The 17,836-nt window shown below is 43.4% G+C and overlaps 1 protein-coding gene across 2 annotated transcripts; it reads left to right on the top strand.

The window, feature by feature from the left end:
• Positions 1 to 555: 555 nt before the first annotated feature.
• On the top strand, positions 556 to 17,454 carry senp7 (SUMO specific peptidase 7). 2 transcript variants are annotated; one of them, XM_061842352.1, is made up of 24 exons: positions 556 to 755; positions 1,265 to 1,353; positions 2,536 to 2,628; positions 3,128 to 3,193; positions 3,285 to 3,400; positions 4,924 to 5,145; positions 5,398 to 5,489; positions 5,755 to 5,861; positions 7,470 to 7,785; positions 8,580 to 8,740; positions 10,011 to 10,142; positions 10,212 to 10,245; positions 10,318 to 10,539; positions 10,613 to 11,064; positions 11,295 to 11,422; positions 12,619 to 12,735; positions 12,810 to 12,926; positions 13,024 to 13,119; positions 13,947 to 14,128; positions 14,208 to 14,242; positions 14,899 to 14,942; positions 15,016 to 15,084; positions 15,157 to 15,307; positions 16,368 to 17,454. In XM_061842352.1, exons 3-24 carry the CDS (start codon positions 2,620 to 2,622, stop codon positions 16,500 to 16,502), a joined length of 3,003 nt encoding a protein of 1,000 aa, XP_061698336.1. In that variant the 5' UTR covers positions 556 to 755; positions 1,265 to 1,353; positions 2,536 to 2,619; the 3' UTR covers positions 16,503 to 17,454. The 2 variants fall into 2 exon arrangements, with proteins under 2 accessions (XP_061698336.1, XP_061698335.1); XM_061842351.1 differs by lacking the exon at positions 2,536 to 2,628 and having other exon boundaries at positions 16,368 to 17,452.
• The last annotated feature ends 382 nt before the right edge of the window (positions 17,455 to 17,836 follow it).

The following is a 17,836-nucleotide window of genomic DNA, read 5'->3' as shown; positions in this document are numbered from 1 at the left end:
TCTCCCACAGGGGAGTCAAACCCGTTTCTATCACAGGCCAGATTCTAGTAAGGGTTTCTGTCAGAGGGCCATTGTGACTGAAACTATGAAAATCTTTAAGTGACCCATCATATTTACACAGATTTATCGACTTGTTTTTGGAATCAGAAATCAAGGGTAAAGGGTTTTTCAGCTATTGTTGATGTTTGGTAGCACAAAAATACTTGCAATATCTCAATGTCATTATTTTTGATATGGCATTTGGAATTTTTGGTCCAGATTTTAACAAAAAAAAAAAAATTAAGGAAGTTGATACACTTGAGTTGCCTTCGCGGGTCACATAAAATCATGTGGCGGGCCGCATCTGGACCCCGGGCCTTGGATTTGACACCGAGAGCAACATTATAACTGTGTAACCACTCCGCTACAATAAAGTGACGGGGAAATGCATTAATTAACAGTTAAAAATCATTTTTAATGTATTAAATATATGTTTAGATTCAAAACATCATGAATGTTTTGTAAAAGTAAAAAAAAAAAAAAAAGATCGGGTTTTTTTTTTCTTGGTGGCGTACGGCTTCCGGTGTAACCCGGATGTAGCTGAGGCCAAGCGAAGGAAGCTCGCTGTGTGCGGATCAGGACTAGCCCTCCGCTCCGCTGCCAATAATGCCTCTTTGTGGTTTTTGCGCGTTGATTCCGGACGTGCTCGCGTTCACGTAACTCCCAGCCGTCGCCCCGCATCTCCACGCAAAGCCAAAGCGCATCTCCGGAACATGGTAAGGTTCGGCTGCGCGCTGTCCTGCGCATCTTTGTCTGCGCGAGCTGGCGTCGCGGCTAGCGGGGTCGGCTAGCGCGGCTAACCGCCGTCTTTTCTCTTCAATGTCGGCTAACTGGCGAGGACAAAACTCATCATGACGAATGCGGTGTCACCGTCGTGCACTTGCCGAAGCGCGTCATCATAATAATCTTCGTCTTAATTGCATGGTTAAGGTAAACGCGCATGAGAAGAGTCGGCACATTTGTGTTGGTGTAACGCGAGGACCTCAGAGGCACCTGAAGCAAGCATTCAAGTCCGTGTGACTTCACTTGCTCTTTATTTATTTCTCACGTTTGTCTTGTTTTGAATAAAACAAAACAATATGAATGTTTACACGCTCACGTCGTTTTATGGTGGGAAAAGCTGCTTGTTTTCACTGTAAGTCGTCGTATTGAGGACTCATTTTGTTTTGTCATCAGATATCATCTTTGCATCTTTACTGATGTGTTCTTATGTTTTTTGTCCCAGTGTTGCCCTCCTGCCTTACTCATTTGGCAGTCATGATGGACACCCAAAAAGCCTTAACGCTTCCATTTACGGTCAACAGGAATAAGCTGGTAAGTGGGACTTGTCCGTTGACAGCGTCCGTCTTTCCTCCGTAGCCATGATGGGTACATTTTGCAATCACACAAGCGACATTTTCATCTGGGAAGTCATTTCCATTCACCTGTCCTCATTTGACCTCGCCGCGGGATGGTTTTTAACAGTTTTGCATCATCGACCAGAAGCACCGGTCACCGCTTACGTGCAAGGTTGCCTCTAATTTTTGACGTGCCTGAGGAAACTCACTAAAGCCGCGAGCGCCCAATTTGACCACCGTAAGCGACATCAGACGGACTTACGTTGGTCAGAACGGTGTCATCCATTGACGTGCTGTGGCTCATTAAAAGGTTCTGATTACATTCCCATCAGAACATTTTTAAGAACAATTTTGTGTTTTTGCAAACTTACACTGAAAATGTCAACAAACAAACAAAAAAAGTACACTTACAATACAAATACATACCAAGGCAACTATTAACTATAAATTTGAAATGTTGCTTCCAACTTTGTCTCATTTTATTTTATTTAACCCAGAATGAGATCCTCGTCTGTTTTTCTTGGTGTAAAACTGAATTATTGCTTGCAGAATATCTTTCGCAATGCATGTCGAAAGCTGAATGATGCTCCCAAACAGTTTTAGGGTGAATGTTATGTTCCCTCCTACATTTAAAATACAGAATTAGCTTTTTGGGCAATGTATCGTCTGTGCTTTCATCCTCGATCAGGCTGTGCCAAGGTGGAATTTTAACATTATACACCATCTCATCCTGCACTTTCTACTTCGGCTTTAGACCAAAAAAAAGAGAAAATCTCGTCCAGTTTCACCACTTTTTCTTCTATTATTCACATACCCGGGTGTTTGTAATTACGAGTGTACCCCTTTAAAATGGGGGGGGGGGGCGAGGAGCAGCTCTTTGTGAGAGGCAGTGTGCTGCTGTGTTTAAATAAAAAACAAAAAACCTCAGTTCACTGCGCTTGATCTGTTTTCCTCTGCGCTGAGTGTGCGACAAGTGCGCAAATGCGCAGTTGCGCAGCTTAGAGGGAAGATTGCTTATAAGCTTGTTTTGTTTTTTCCCCATTCTGCTGTGACACAGAACTGTGCTGTAATCATGTCACGATGTGGCAAAGTACCCCTCCTACTTGCTCAGTTCGTCACGGTGCAGGTCAGCTTTACAGGTGCCACATCTGCCTTGCAGGTGGCGTATGTACGGTAAAGAAGCCACGTGATATCTTAGTATCATCTCTGAGAGGAAAATGCGTGTCTATTTGAGGTGCAGCAAATGGAGAAGGTATTGATTTTTTTTTTTTTGGGGCATGTGACGCGCGTGGGTTTTCTCCGGGTGGGCACTCCGGTTTCCTCCGACGTCCCAAAAACATGCAACATTAATTGAACACTCTAAATTGCCCCGAGGTGTGATTGTGAGTGTGGCCGTTTGTCTCTTTGTGCCCTGCGCTTGGCTGGCGACCAGTTCAGGGTCTACCCCGCCTTCTGCCCGTCGACAGCTGGGATAGGCTCCAGCGCTCTCCCCCGACCCTCGTGAGGATAAGCGGCAAATAGAAAGGATGGATGGACGGACGGAACGATTAAGGCGAAGCCCATTATCCCAGGAATTTCTCAAAACTGTGACTTTGGTGCTGCCGTATGTCTGCTCATTTTTATCACGCCGTTGCAATTGTCAACGTGCAAGTAATGCTCCCACGTGCATATCTAATATCCTGGGCATTTCCAACTACTGTAGTTTTCCAATTTTATATCAGTGTGGTAACGCAACACCCTGTCAATTTCAGATGGATAACCAACTCAGAATCCCCATGATATGTCACTCATCAGAGTTTGGAAAGCTAGAAAGACAGGTACCATGCTTATCACGTGAGAGCAAAGGTCGTTTTGTGATTATTGCTGATCATTTGAGAGGGCTCATGACGATTATTTTGTTCTGAACAGGTGTCCTGGGCAGCAATTCCCGGTTGCAAACTCCAAAAATCGGATTTAAAGTTGAAGGGGCAATCCGAGCCGTTTGATCGCAATCATGCCACCCTGGCTAAATGGGGGATGTCCCGGTAAGTCAACACAGAATCGCATCCCAATTTCTTTTTTTTGTTTTTTTAATCTGAAATGAAATAAAAACAAGTGCTAGCCCAAAAAAAAAGGATTTCTAGTTACTGGTCAATCTGTCTGATTCCATGCGTGTGACGTAAACCACTGCTGGATGCCCATTGGTTGAGCAGATTTGTCACTAACATATAAGAATAACGTGCCCATAAGTGAGATTTTTCACATCATAATGTCAGTTTTGTTACAGGATGTTGACTATTTTTAGCATTTTGGTCGAGATGGAGCTGCGGGTCTTCCACACGGAGGCAACCAATCAGAGGAAAGGGGGCAGTTGTAGCCAAATCTGGAAAAAGCGGACTCTTAACTGGGTCAAACCGCTGACCTAAAAAAAAAAAAAAAAAAAAGACTGGATAGCGCATACTCACCTCTCGGTGTGTCGATTGGTTGGAGCCAGCTGGCCGCCATCTTGGTACTCCCAAAACGTGTGGAGGACATGATTTACAGGTTGAATTATGGCAGGGGTTTTCTCAATAAAGTTTGCCATGTAGAATTAAAACTGGTCGTGTCACTTTGATATTTTTTTCACTTCTGGTAACATGAAGGATTTTTAATTCGACTTGGTAAGCCAAAAAAAAAAAAGACTTAAGTGCATAGGGAAGACATAGAACACCGTGACTAGCAAGAAACCTTGCGTATTAGCTAGGGCCCGATTTCCGTGACATGTTAACTTATCCCAAAATGCGCTGTGAAGCACTATCATCATAACATAGGATTTTTTTGTCATAAAAACATTACATTTTAAATCACTCAGTTCAATATATTTTTGGTAATTATGGGCAAATACATGCTAAACGCATTGTTCATTTGTTGTTACTGCAACGTCCTGTTTCAGACAGAAAATGGAAACTTTTTTCCTTGCATTTGAAAATCAAATTCAATTTGCAGAGTTCTGTATTATGAAATTCATCAAAACATTTCACAGAAAATGTGTTTTCTTGCTTATCCACTGATTAAGTTCGGGACAATAATGACATCGCTTTTTTGGGAAAAACCGTCGGCCTATAAAGGTGAAGCAGAGAGTGAACAGTGAACAACAACAACCATAAACAAAACTTTTTACAAGTGAATTAAGCTCATCTGAAAATAATTTTAAAAAGCCTTTACAAACAAATTTTAACAGCGTCAAAGTAAATCTTTTTAACTTACCTGTCGAATGTTTTGGGAGTATCAAGATGGCGGATATCTGCTTTCGGCAACTTCCTTTTTCGTTGCCAATGAGCCATCCAGTCTTTTTTTTTTTATTTTATTTTTTAAGATCAGCGGGTCAAACGGAATTAGCTGTTTGAGAGGCCAGGTCCGTGTTGGAGAATCACTCTAAGGAGGTTGAAATAGGCAAAATAAGGGGCCTTTTGGGAATGTATGGCAATGTATTTTCGGCACTGCTATTTTAGTGACAAATTAAAGTGCCAGGTAAAAAAAAAAAAAAAACAAATAAAATGGCTGGATAAACCCCTCTTTTATCCCGCAGGAGGAGGCTTTGCCTTGTGCTGACAGACGTATTGAAGACCGACGTCGGCAAATCTTTCCTGGACAAGCGACAGGCTCGCGCCTGCGGGAAAAAAGTGCCAACAACGAGCGAGAGGAGCCTCTGCAAGAAGGAAGCAGTCAGCTGCCGAGGCCAGAAGCCCCCCAAGAACGAGACCGCGGTGCTGAAAAGTGTTAAGAGGAGCACGCCCTCATCCCTACAAAGGTAAGCTCACATTTTACGCGACACTGTGTAGCCTAAAAGTCCACATATAGACTCGTTTGGCTACCGGGTCATCATATTTCATATTCCAGTCGTGAGCCGGTCTTATGTTGTTGTTGTTGTTGTTGTTCTTCTCTAGCCTGTTTTGTTAGCCAGACTGAGGCATTTGTGGTGCTTTCCCATCTCCCTATAATTATGTATACTGTGGTTGTCATGACGATTTTTTTCTTTCGTCAATCTTTTGTGTTTCTGCAGATTGAGCCTCAGGAAGAGGTTACATTATGTCGACGATGGAGAGGAAAGAAAAGATCTGCAGCCACCACATGAGGAGGACTACAGAGTCGTAGGTAGGCGGCGTGGACACGCAGTCGGTTGTATAGAGCTGGTGCACCTACGCCAACGGAGTGACGTGACTGGTATAAAAAGACTTTTTTTTGTGAGCTTTTACCTGACGTACATCACGAGTTCGGACGTTCAATGATACTCCAGGCACTTATTTTCCTCGCAGGGAAAAAAAAATGACGTCGTGCATTTTTCCAGTCCCGGTTTCTTGACGACAGAATGTTCTTCGTGGCCGTCGGGTCGTCAGTACTTGCGGTGTTTTGTCTCCAGACTGCGGCTTGTCAGTGAGCTGGAAGCCGGCGGAGGATGCCGGAGACGCTGATGAGTTTTCCCCGACGCGCATGAAGGACGTCGGGACACAAGAGAAACATTGTCTGGTGAGTGGCTGCCAAACATTCCAACATTATCATGGTAACTACTAGGGATAATACACATTTTGAGAAAATGTCCTCTCATTATTATTATTTTTTTTAATGGGTAGACCAGACTACAGAAATGTAGACCCGATATTGGCCCAATTAGCTGTCGCGGCCGATTTCCTAGATCGGGCCCGTCATATTTTGCCAGGAACAACAAAATTTCTTACGTTGTGAGACAATCCATGACCAATGATTTGGCCATACGATACGTTTACGATGCCAAAGTCTCTCGCGTGTTTTTAATGTCAACGGCGACCAATAGGATTGCCCTCCCGCGCTTGCGTCTGTCAACGTATTAGCTTTTATTCACACGCACTAACCAATGCTTAGCGACGCTTTACAGCGTGATTTGATCGAATGTCGGCTTGTTTACATAAAAACCGTAACGCTAGCTCTAGCTTGCTGGGCTACGTAAGATTTTGTCGCCTGCTTGCGAGACGTATCGGAAGTACGTGTGCGTACTTCAAGCAGCCCCTGAAGGAATGTGAGCACCACCGTTACCAGAACATGTTTTTTTTTTTTTTGTGTGTGTGTTCACCCAACATAATAGTAGCCGAGAGCTAATAATATTTACCATATCACTTTTGAAATAACCATGGAGCAGGGCCACCAAAAAAAAATGCAACAAAGTTATCAAAAGACTAGTTGTACATGTGCGGCACGGTGGATCAGCTGGTAAAGCGTTGGCCTCACAGTTCTGAGGTCCCGGGTTCTATCCCGGTCCCGCTTGTGTGGAGTTTGCATGCTTTCCCCGTGCCTGGGTGGGGTTTCTCCGGGCACTCCGGTTTCCTCCCACATCCTAAAAACACGCAACATGAATTGGACGCTCTAAATTGCCCTTAAGTGTGATTGCGGTTGCGAATGGTAGTTTGTCTCTATGTGCCCTGCGATTGGCCGGCGACCAATTCAGTGAGTGGCCTGCCTCCTGCCCGTTGACAGTTGAGATTAGCTCCAGCGCTCCTGCAACCCTTGTGGGGATAAGCGGCTAAGAAAACGGTTGGACGGATAGTTGTACATGCGGCGAATTGGTCTCCAGTTCTGTTAATGACGTGACACTCAGCCATGGTGGTATGTCGATTTTGGCGGCGTAAAATTGGGGTTCCAGGTGCGATTAGTTGTTTACCGATTCCCTCAAAACGGACACTTTCTTCAAGTGAATGAAGCGCCCTGCGACTACCGTCGTTTTTTTCCCACACGCTTTCAACATTGCGGTTTATGCGGTGATGAGGCTAATTTGTGCATTTTTTCTAACGGCCACAAGGGGAGCGGAAAAGGTATAAGTGAGACCGGTGGAATATATGTGCCGAGGAAGTGACTTTTAGCGGTCCGGCCCTGTTGGCGCTGCGCTATCGTGTTCCTGCCGTCTCTCAAGTTTACCAGTATGTTGGTTTTTTTAACCGGCCCTGTTAGCGCTAGCATTAGCGCGGCGTTAACGATAGCGTTAGACTTTGTAAATATCTATTCTAGAAATCTAGCAAAGTTAAGTTTTTTTTTTTTTTTTTTTTTTTAATCAATACCAATATCGAGTAATAATCGGACACTGAAAAACTTGTCATCTGTGAACAGAAGAAGAGAAAAAAATTGGGCAGAAGGAGCAGGTGCAACGGAACAAGCGGGCCAAAACGCCAGCGAGAAAGCGTGCTTCGCCTCACGGGGGAAAGCAAAAGAGACGGAGGACTGGCGCCGCCTAGTCTGGTCGAACCCGGAGAAGACTGCGATGCCGACGACACGGACGGCGAACTGGTCCAGTTCGGGAGAGCAGCTCGTCTAGTCCCGGTCGCCAATAGCAATTATTCGGAGGCGGCGGACGTCGCCGGAAGTCCCGGTCGCATCCGCTCGCCCGCGCAGGAGGACGCATCCCAGGCCGTTCCGGGAGAGCCGAGTGAGTGCACGCGGGTCCAGTCGGGCCTTAATGGAGACCACAAAGATGTACGGCCAGCGATGGCATTTCGAGGAAATCTGTACAAAATAAAAACACTTCAGGGAAACGTATAAATGCCTTTAATACGTTATTAACATGTTTTCACAAATTAGTATGGCCCTCGAAGGACTTCATAAAAACTAAAATGGCTACTGTGGGAAGGGGGGGGGTCCTTATCCCTGTGTAGTTACATTTATACTCTCATTTAATTTTTTCATCTAAAACTATACAAAATAGTCACACTTTGACAGTCCGTGTTTTGTGTTTAGCGTGTGGGAGGCACTATTTCAAGTTTTTATGGGGGCCAAATGAAAAAAAAATCACTATTATAATTCTCCATTTATAATTGTGATTTTTTTGGTTGCGGGGGTAATTTTATTATTTTTTTTTTTTTTTCAAATTAAAATTCTTGAACAGGTCGACACAAACCACCAATTAGTGTTTTCCCTCCTGGGAAAGCAAAAAAAAAACTGAAAAAATAAAAAACGTGCCCTTCTTTTTTCACTAATCTTGCGAGTGCGCAACACCTTTTAATTTTATACTAATTTTTTTGCAAATTATATTGTTCATATATTTAGTTTTATCATTTCCCTTGGTGTAAAGTCTTGGAGTTAGATCAATTTTGAGTTTAACCTTGGAAAATGTGGATAACATTTTTTTTTTTTTATCAGTATTAAAGGACTTTCACCCATTTAATTTTTAAAATGTTTTTTATATATGTAAAGTGTATCATTATGATCTTTATTTGCTTTCAGTTGTGTTATCCAGTGATGAAGAGGAGGGGGGTGACTTCATCCAACGTCGTGTTTGCACGGTGTTCCCGATGGGAGATGCCGGCGCCGGGCACCGCGGGCCGCAGGACACGCAGGAAATTGCGCCGAAAGAACTTGGCAGCCCTGACCTGAAGAATGTTGAGGTGGGCCCATTCGTTCCCTTTGCGTTCCATTCAAATATGAAATATCACTTATGAGCATGGATAATGTTTGTTGTCCAAAATATTGCTCTCAAATTACAAAACTGTTTAAATGTCACAGAAGTGACAAGCCACTTGTGAGGGCTGTCGCTTGGGTTAACTTCCATCCATTTTCTGAGCCGCTTATCCTCACATGGATAAGATGCAAACTCCACACACGCGAGACCAGGATTTGAACCCCAGTCCTCCCTCAGAACTGTGAGGCAGGCGCTCAAACCAGTCGTCCATTGTTCCTCCTCTGGTTATCATACATTTCCCGTAAACTGTCATCGTGGGCGAAACAGGTTCAAACTCCTGGACAAGAAAGAAATTGCAGCATTTAAACTGAAAAAGCTGATAAAAGATTAGAAATGCATTTTTTTTTTAAACTAAAAAGTGTATTGTTTTGTATAATGTAACGCCCGATGGCTCAAATGAGTTAGTAGTGCAAAAAAAATTAAAAATTGCGATTTTTATTGATAAACATGATTACGCATTTAACTACCAAAAACTCAACTTTAAATGTAACTTCAAAGAGCAACCAGAAAATAAACAAGTAACAAGTAAAATAGAAAGAAATAAATGCAGCTGTGGCTTAAAATATGTACACACTGGGGAGATTTTATTGTCAATGACATAGCTTCTCAATATTCTGGCATTTAACAAATATAAATATTGTTGGTAGTCCTAATTGACGCAAAAGGGGATACTTTTTATCTGATCTCATGTTGTAGCCGTAACTGTATCTGTTGTTCCGGTTGCACCCGCCTCGGCCTCTGGGGGGCAGTGTGGTACGGCGAGTAGAAACGGTCACAATAAAACTTTATGAAACTAATATGAGCAGATTAGGAAGAGTACGTACCTGTGAGTATTGCTGTATCATGTCTTCATGTGCTAATACGACGTTTGTGTGTGAATATTCATTTGAAGGTAAATCTAAAATGATGTCTGAGATATACATTTAAATATGCAATGTTTGTAATTCTCTTTGGTGTGCATTTAGACTTTCAGTAAACTCCAACTGGGGTGTTGATAAACCGCTTAAAGCACACTCTTGGAGGGCAGAAAAACATGATGTAAATGCGAGAAGCACAACAAATGTAAATTTTTTTTCCCGATTGTAACGTTTCTACGAACGTGAAAATCCCAAATTGCCAATAAATTTGACTAAAACGCTTAGCTCCACTGTGCTGGAAATGCAACTCACGATGCAAGTTTTGTTTTCTCCACACAGGTGTTGCACGTGGTTGTCGGCGAGCGGGGGTCAACCTCTTCCGTCCCGAAAATCGACTGCTCCGTCCTGGGTGTGGCCTTCACCTCCTTCTTCTGTGGAGGCTACCAAGGGGACGCAAATGGAAACCTTGTGGTACAGGATGTTTTGATTTTTGTGTCCTCCTGGATGTAAATTTACTTACTTGCTTTTGCCCCTCGACAGATCGTGAACCAAAAAATCATCATACCACTGAAAGGTAATGTCACTGTTGCTCGTCTCATCGGCTTCTCGCAGGCTCAGGCTAATCGTGCTCCGTTCTCGCCCTCAGACTCAGACCAGGAGTCGGATGTGACGTTGACCTTGGAGCGTACGGAGCTGAGGAGGTACAGCATTTGGGAACCGGAAGACCTGGAGTCCAGGGGGCTCTGCTGGGCGTCCGACGTGGAACCTTGCACCGTCCTTTTGTTTTGCGTGACCCAAAGAGCCGCGGTGGCCATCCACAGGGATCTCCTCCACATGTCCGCCCAACACGGCGCATTGCCCGACACCGGTAAGACATCCGGAAGTGCTCACGCGATCCGTGCTCGTCCGCAGTGACACGGCGTCCTTGTGATGTCTCGCAGGAAATCCCAGCCCCTTCCTCACGCTGACTCTCAAGGACCCTCTGGTGGGGACGAAGGGGGTTGTGTTGCGCTCTCTCCTGGAAATCGATTGTCTCAACTCTCTGACAAGCGAAAACCACGAGGACCCGCTCGATCTGAAGGACTTCATCAGTCCGGATCTTTCACTGGATGAAAGTCTGGAGCTGATCAGATCGACCGACCGAGACCCTTTCTTGCTCCAAAGGCTCGGCCTGGACGCCGACGAGCCGGACCGATGGAGTTCCACCTCCGATTCCGACGTGGATGCGCTGAACGCAGGGGCGGAGCGTGCGTTGCTGCTAGACATGTGCGAGCTGGAGTCCCTCTTCGACCTTGACCAGGGAACGACGACCGAACAGGAACAGGAACAAGAGGAAGTTGCTGAGGACGCTGGAATGCAACACAGTCCGGGGGAGGAGCCAAGTAATCAAGAGGTACCGCGTCCCGTCATGTTTCTTTACGGGCATATTTTCTCACATCTCGCTTAATCGTTCAAAAAAAAAAAAAAGCATACCTCACCCAAACGTTAATATGCGTTCATGGACATGACAGAAGTCAAGTTAAACTCTGTTGCTGACCAAAACAGCAGCATGTGACACATTAACAGTCTGGAGACTCCCAATATTGTCAACGGGTCCCCTGAACGTGTCCTGTTGTGTTACAGGAGGACGAACACGCAGACACGCCTCTGTACACGCTTTGTCGGCGAAGAACGGCAGGGAAGTACACGGTGACCATGTGTCAACCAGACTCCAATTGGGTCAAATACAAACATCAAGGCCTGGCCCACCGGTACGTCTGATCGACGGAGCTGCAGTTTTGCAAGGGAAAAAGACGGATTACGGGCAGAAAGTTTAGTCATCGGTTGTTTTCTTGCACCGTAATTCCCTGCCTAAAGAGCGCACCTGGTTATAAGCCTCACCCAGTGCATTTGTAAAGGAAATACCATTTGGTACATACATAGGCCGCAGCTGTGTAAAAGACGCAAGTGCCCACATTGCAACACGAGATATTCACAAAGACGGCACACAGAAGGAGTTTAATGCCAGCACGGCGCTAACTCTTAAGCTAAAGCTAGTGTTAACGCCAGTGCTGATTAAAATAAAACTAACAGGTAAATATCACTGAAACACAGCAGCAACATGCTAACGCTAGCGCGGTGCTAACAGGGCCGGTAAAAGTCCCGTCCTCGGCACATATATTCCACTGGTCTCATTCTTACCTTTTTTGCTTGAGTGCCCCCTCGTGGGCGGTAGAAAGAAATGCACAAATTGGTTGGGTCACCGCATAAACTGCAGGGTTGAAAACGTGTGGAAAAAAGTCACGGCTTGTAGGCTGGAAATTACGGTACTATTCTGTCCCTTTTTTTTTTTCACATTTTACCTCTTTGTCAATTTTTTTTTCTCGCAACATTTAAATTTTGTCTTGCTTTCAACTGATTTTTCTTATCGCAAATTTTTCAAAAACATTTGCAACCTCAATCTTTTAACATTCAATTTTTTGTGTAATTTAAATTATGTTGACTAATCTCAGAGCAAGAATAGCAAAACTCAACTTCTTTAGTTTAGTCCCCTTGTTCGTAATTCTCATCTTTTTTCCCCATGTTTTTTACAACTTCATCTCGCACGTGTTTCTTGTCAACGTTACTTTTCTTGTAACTTCATTTTTGCGTAGCTTTTTTTTTTTTTTTTTTGTACCATTATCTCACAGCTGGTTTTTCCCTTAATTTCATAGCTTTGTTTTTGTAACAATTTTTTTCTGTGATAGAACTCCGCCCTCCAGGTAATTCCACTCTTTTTTTTTTTTTTTTTTTTCATAATACTCCCCCCCACCCCCTCATAATATCGCAATTTGTGGCTTCACAGCATTTTTTTTCCCCTCACAGACACTTTTTTTCCCCCCTCTCCATAATATTATTTTTCTCTCACGTTAGCCCCCCGTCTCCCTTCCCCCATTTAACTTATTTAGTCTTACTTCAATTCGTATAGGTTGATCCAGTTTCCTCCCCCGCCACTCAAAGGTGGAATCACGGTGACAATGGAAGACCTGCAGTGTCTGGACAGCGGCCAGTACCTCAATGACGTCATCATCGACTTTTACCTCAAGTGGGCGCGACGCCGACCGCCAAGCGCGCCGTCTTTATTTGACGGCGGCGTTAACGCGTGCGCTCTCGCCGCAGATACCTCCTCCACAACTCGCCGCGGGCCGTCGTCGAGCGCTCGCACATCTTCAGCAGCTTCTTCTACAAGCAGCTCACTCGCAGAGACAACGCCAGCGAAGGCAACGCCACAGAATCGTGAGTCTTTTTGTGCCAGCGTTTGTAAGAACTACTTTTAGTTTGGAAAAAAATAAATCAAGTCAATTCATTAATCAGAATGCATTTGAACGCGTAGCTGTCAGAGGCAGAAGCGGCACCAGCGAGTGAAGACGTGGACGCGGCACGTGGACATCTTCAAAAAGGACTTCCTGTTTGTTCCGGTCAATCAGGAGTAAGTAAACACACGTTCACAAAGGTGCAAAAAATTGTTCTGCGAAGGGTCCAATATAGTGCGAATAAAGTGACATTTTAAGAATTTATCTTTCAAGAATAGTTGAAATATTTAAAAAAAAATAATAATAATTTCAACAATGTTATTAATAATGATGCGTGATGATCGTAATTCCCAGCCTACAGAGCGCACCTGGTTATAAGCCTCACAGAGTACATTTGTAAAGGAAATACCGTTTGGTACACACATACGCCGCAGCTGTGTAAAACCCATAAGTGCCCACATTGAAACATGAGATATTTACAAAGAAAGACGGTACACAGAAAGATTTTAGCGCTAGTGTTACCGGGCTAACGCTAGTGCTAACTAGTGCAGCACTAAAGCTAACGCTAACAGGGACGGTTAAAATAAAACTTAGCAGTAAATATCACTGAGACACGCCAGTAGCACAGTGATAACGCTAGCACAGCGCTAACAGGGCCGGCAAAAGTCACTTCCTTGGCACATCTATTCCGCCGGTCTCATTCTTACCTTTTCTGCTCGAAAAATCTGTCAGGATGATGTGAATAAAGCTTCAATGTTTTCGAAATAAACTTTTAAACATTATGAATAAAGTGACCGTTTTGCAACATGTTGAGAAAATCTTTTAATATAACAAGAATGAAATCTCAATGTTCAGAGAAAAGTTATGGTAACCTTGCGATCGAAAAATGTCAAAGATGTGAGAATGAAGTTGTAAAGTGAATTGCAGAAACTGCAACGTTACGTCAACCATAGCATTGGATCGCTACTAGACATGATAATAAAAATGATGTTTTTCTTTTTAGGGCTCACTGGTATCTGGTGGTCATCTGCTTTCCCGGACTGGAGGAGTCCACGTCGGAGCCCCGGACAGAAGGTCACCACAACGGGACGGACGAGCCGCCCGAGCAAGAGCAACCCGGAAGCTCCGGCGAAGCCGCGGCGCCGCCCAAGTTGAACCGCAGCGACAGCGCGGACGCGTCTTCGGGTCGGTTAGACGAAGCCACGCGCTGCTCTTTCCTTACCTGAATGAATGCAAATCCTCAAGTTCCTTTCGTGCGTTCCAGGAAAAGAGCCAACTAAAGCCTCTCATACTCAAGTGGTGAGTAAGAATTTTGCATTTATATAATGTACCGTAATTCCTGGCCGACAGAGCGCACCTGGTTAGAAGCTTCACTGAGTACATTTGTAAAGGAAATACCATTTGGTACACACATGTGCCACAGCCGTGTGAAATACAAAATATTTACAAAGAAAGACGGTACACAGAAAGAGTTTAATGCTAGCGTGGCGCTAACTGTGGCGTTAGTGCTAACGCTAGCGCCGCGCTAAAGATAAGGCTAACGCTTGCGCCGTGCTAACGCTAACAGGGCTGGTTAAAATAAAACTTAAATATCACTGAGACATGCCAGTACCACAGCAGCAACACGTTAGCACAGCGCTAACGGGGCTGGTAAAAGTCACGTCCTCGGCACATATATTCCACCAGTCTCATTCTTACCTTTTCCGCTCGAGTGCCCCCTTGCGGCCGTTAAAAAAAAAAAACCCTATGCAAAAATTCGCTGCATAAGCGTGTGAAAAAAGTTGCGGCTTGTAGGCCGGAAATTACAGTACTGTGCCACGACAACAAGGCGGTTGAGGTACAGCGTCGATGATCGCGGGAGCCGCTCTTTGATGGACGAAATCATTCAGCTCATCTATCCCCACGGTAACAACAATAGGTGTTTTTTTTTTTTTTTTTTTTTGCTTCCCCGATAGTACTGCACAGAGAAAACCTGCCATCGAAACGTCGTGTCAAAGAGGTGAGCGGGCCCAAAAATGTCACCTCCCTCCGTTTGCTGCCGCTGAAGTTGATCCCTCCTTTCGCCTTTTTAGGCCTTGCATTCTCGTCATGGACTCGCTGAAACTGTCTCTCCACGAGCGGATCTTTAAAGTGTTACGAGAGTGAGTAAACGGCCGTCTTCGCAGTCGTCTTCTACGGAGGGGCTCACGGCGAGACCCGCTTTGTCGCGTCAGGTACCTCCAGTCGGAGTGGGAAGCGCGTCGCGGATCGTGGCGCGACTTTGGTCCCGACCAGATGAAAAGTTCCCACTGTCAGGTTCCTCTGCAGGACAACAGCAGCGACTGCGGTCTCTACCTCCTGCAGTATGTGGAGAGCTTCCTCAAGGTAGGAAACGCCTCCCTTTTTTATTCTGTGTCACCTACAGGGGGCGCAATTAATCAGTTCATGAACACCTAATTCATTGAAGTTAAATGTCTGAATCCCTCTAGTTCCAGCCTCTCAATAATGTCCTCATTTATGTAGTTCTTCATGAGAAAAAGGGCCAATTTTTTTGCTTATACATATATTTTTTTTATCATGCATCAAGATAATGATTGCCTGAATGGAAAAAATCAGGCAACTTTTGTTGATATTAACTTTTTATATTTTAACACGCCACAAGATACATTTTCAACAAGTTTCACTATTTTTGTAATTGGGCAGTTAATTTGAAGAGTTCAGACGCAAAAGCAGATCTATCCATTTTTGTTGTTTTCTGTAGATTCTTTGATATATTGCTTGCTATATATATATATATATATATATATATATATATATATATATATATATATTAACTTAGTTGTTTTTGTAGATTCTTTGATTTATATATATATATATATAAAGAATCTACAGAAACAACAAAAATCTGCTTTTGCATCTGAACTGCAGATATATCCATTTTTGTTGTTTTCTGTAGATTCTTTAATTTATATAATATATATTATAGAATACATATATAATAATTCTAAAATACTATATAAATCAAAGAATCTACAGAAAACAATAAAATTGATTTATATAGTGTATAAATATTTATATTTATATAATATGTAACTCAAAGAATCTACAGAAATGACAAAAATGGATATTCCTGCTTTTGCGTCTTGTTACTTGTACTCTTGTCAATTATTGGAATCGGGTTCAAGAAATCCGTATCAGGCAGGCCCGATTAAAGAACTAAAATGCGACCCACTTGGCGCCGCTCGGGTGACGTTTAGGTCGCTTCACGACGACCTGAACGCGCGTTGGCGATCTAGTTGCTGGCCGACTACTGGTTGAGAAAGGACTTTGTTAAGTATGCGGCCGAGCCCAGATGAAGTAGTCTCGTGTTCACCTGATAATCCCAGTGAGGATAAGCGGACGGACGGACGGATGGCCGATTAGTAATATTTTGTTGCGCTTCCAGGACCCCGTGGTGCACTTCGATCTGCCGCTGCACTTGCAACGCTGGTTCCCGCGGCGGCAAGTGCGCCGGAAGCGAGAGGAAATCCGCGATCTGGTGCTGCAGCTCTACCGACAGCAGAAGATGAGCAAAAAGTGAATCGGCACCGCTCATACTGAGCGACACACATTTCTGCCCGAACTCAAATCACGGTCGGTCAGAGTGGACGACGCGGGCCACGGCCAGCTACTTTTAAAAACTGAAATGTACATTTTTTTTTTTTGGTTTCGTTCTCCTTCCTCCATCCGAGTTATTTTTTAAAAGACTGTTATTATATTATTTGCAGGTTATTTTTGATAATTATGATGCCCTTTATTTAATTTCTACACAAACCTGTCAAACAAAAAACTGTGCCCAGAAGTGGAATCAATTTCCAAATGTAGTTTGTGTATTATAAATCGTTCTGATTGGAATTCAATCGGGCTGCGGATATTTTCATTGATTCGGACAGCACACTTGGCTTACAAGGCTCGAGTTGATTAGTGAAGCCACACTGAACAACAACAAAAAAAAAACCAAAGTACAGTGAGGGTTTTGCGTAGCTGGCAAATGTGCAAAACGGGACAAAATACGGCTCGAAAATCTACCAAAGATGATTTCTTTTATTATTATTTTTTTTTGATGGCACGCTACGTTGTGGCAAAAGGAAAAGAAGGCGTCGTTTGCGTTTGCATACATAAACATGGAAACAAACAATGTCAGAAATGGCGACTTTTAAAGCCTGTTGGGGTGCAAAGCGCCGTGACGTCGGGACGTCGTCGGCGCTTTTTTCTGGTCCGCCTATTTGTGGGCAGCGTCCCATTTTTGGGACATCATGATTTTCACGCATTATATCCTTCAGTATATCAAAATATTTAAGTGTTTTATTCTGATTCTTGTTTTTAGGACCATCTACTAAGAAAACCCAAGTACCCTCTCGCGGGCGGCGTCCCATTTTTGTGATGAGATTATAAATTAGTTATCATAATTTAACCACAAATGAAAAAGAGATGTTATTGCCTTAATTGTGGCCTGTTAGGAGACTTTTATCTCAATAAGGCAAAAAAAAATTGCCACCCTGCCCATGAATGGGTCAAGGGAAGAAATAGCTGCTGCGTTAAGATTTTTTTTTTTTTTTTAAGAAAAACTGCTTCATTAAAAACAAATTTGTGACAATTTAAGAATTATTTTTTTGACAAGTCAGATTATAGGGGAAAAAAAAGTCATTACAAGTGTTATCGTTAATATATTGTTAGAACAAAGATGTTTCATTGTGGGAATAAAATATTATTGCATTCAGAGAAATAAGACTTTCCCTTTTGAAAAAAAATTATCAAAATTGAGATAAATCAGTATCAGTATATCAAAAAATAGCCATAACAGGAAAACAGTAACGAAAGGAAAGAAAAGTTAAATTCCTAGAATAGCAGAAAATGTCAGTTTCTTTTGTTTTT

This window comes from Syngnathoides biaculeatus, chromosome 14 (genome assembly GCF_019802595.1).
Source record: "Syngnathoides biaculeatus isolate LvHL_M chromosome 14, ASM1980259v1, whole genome shotgun sequence".
Lineage (NCBI taxonomy): Eukaryota > Metazoa > Chordata > Actinopteri > Syngnathiformes > Syngnathidae > Syngnathoides > Syngnathoides biaculeatus.
Note: the sequence above shows the minus strand (reverse complement) of the source record. Positions and strands in the feature narration are given on the sequence as shown.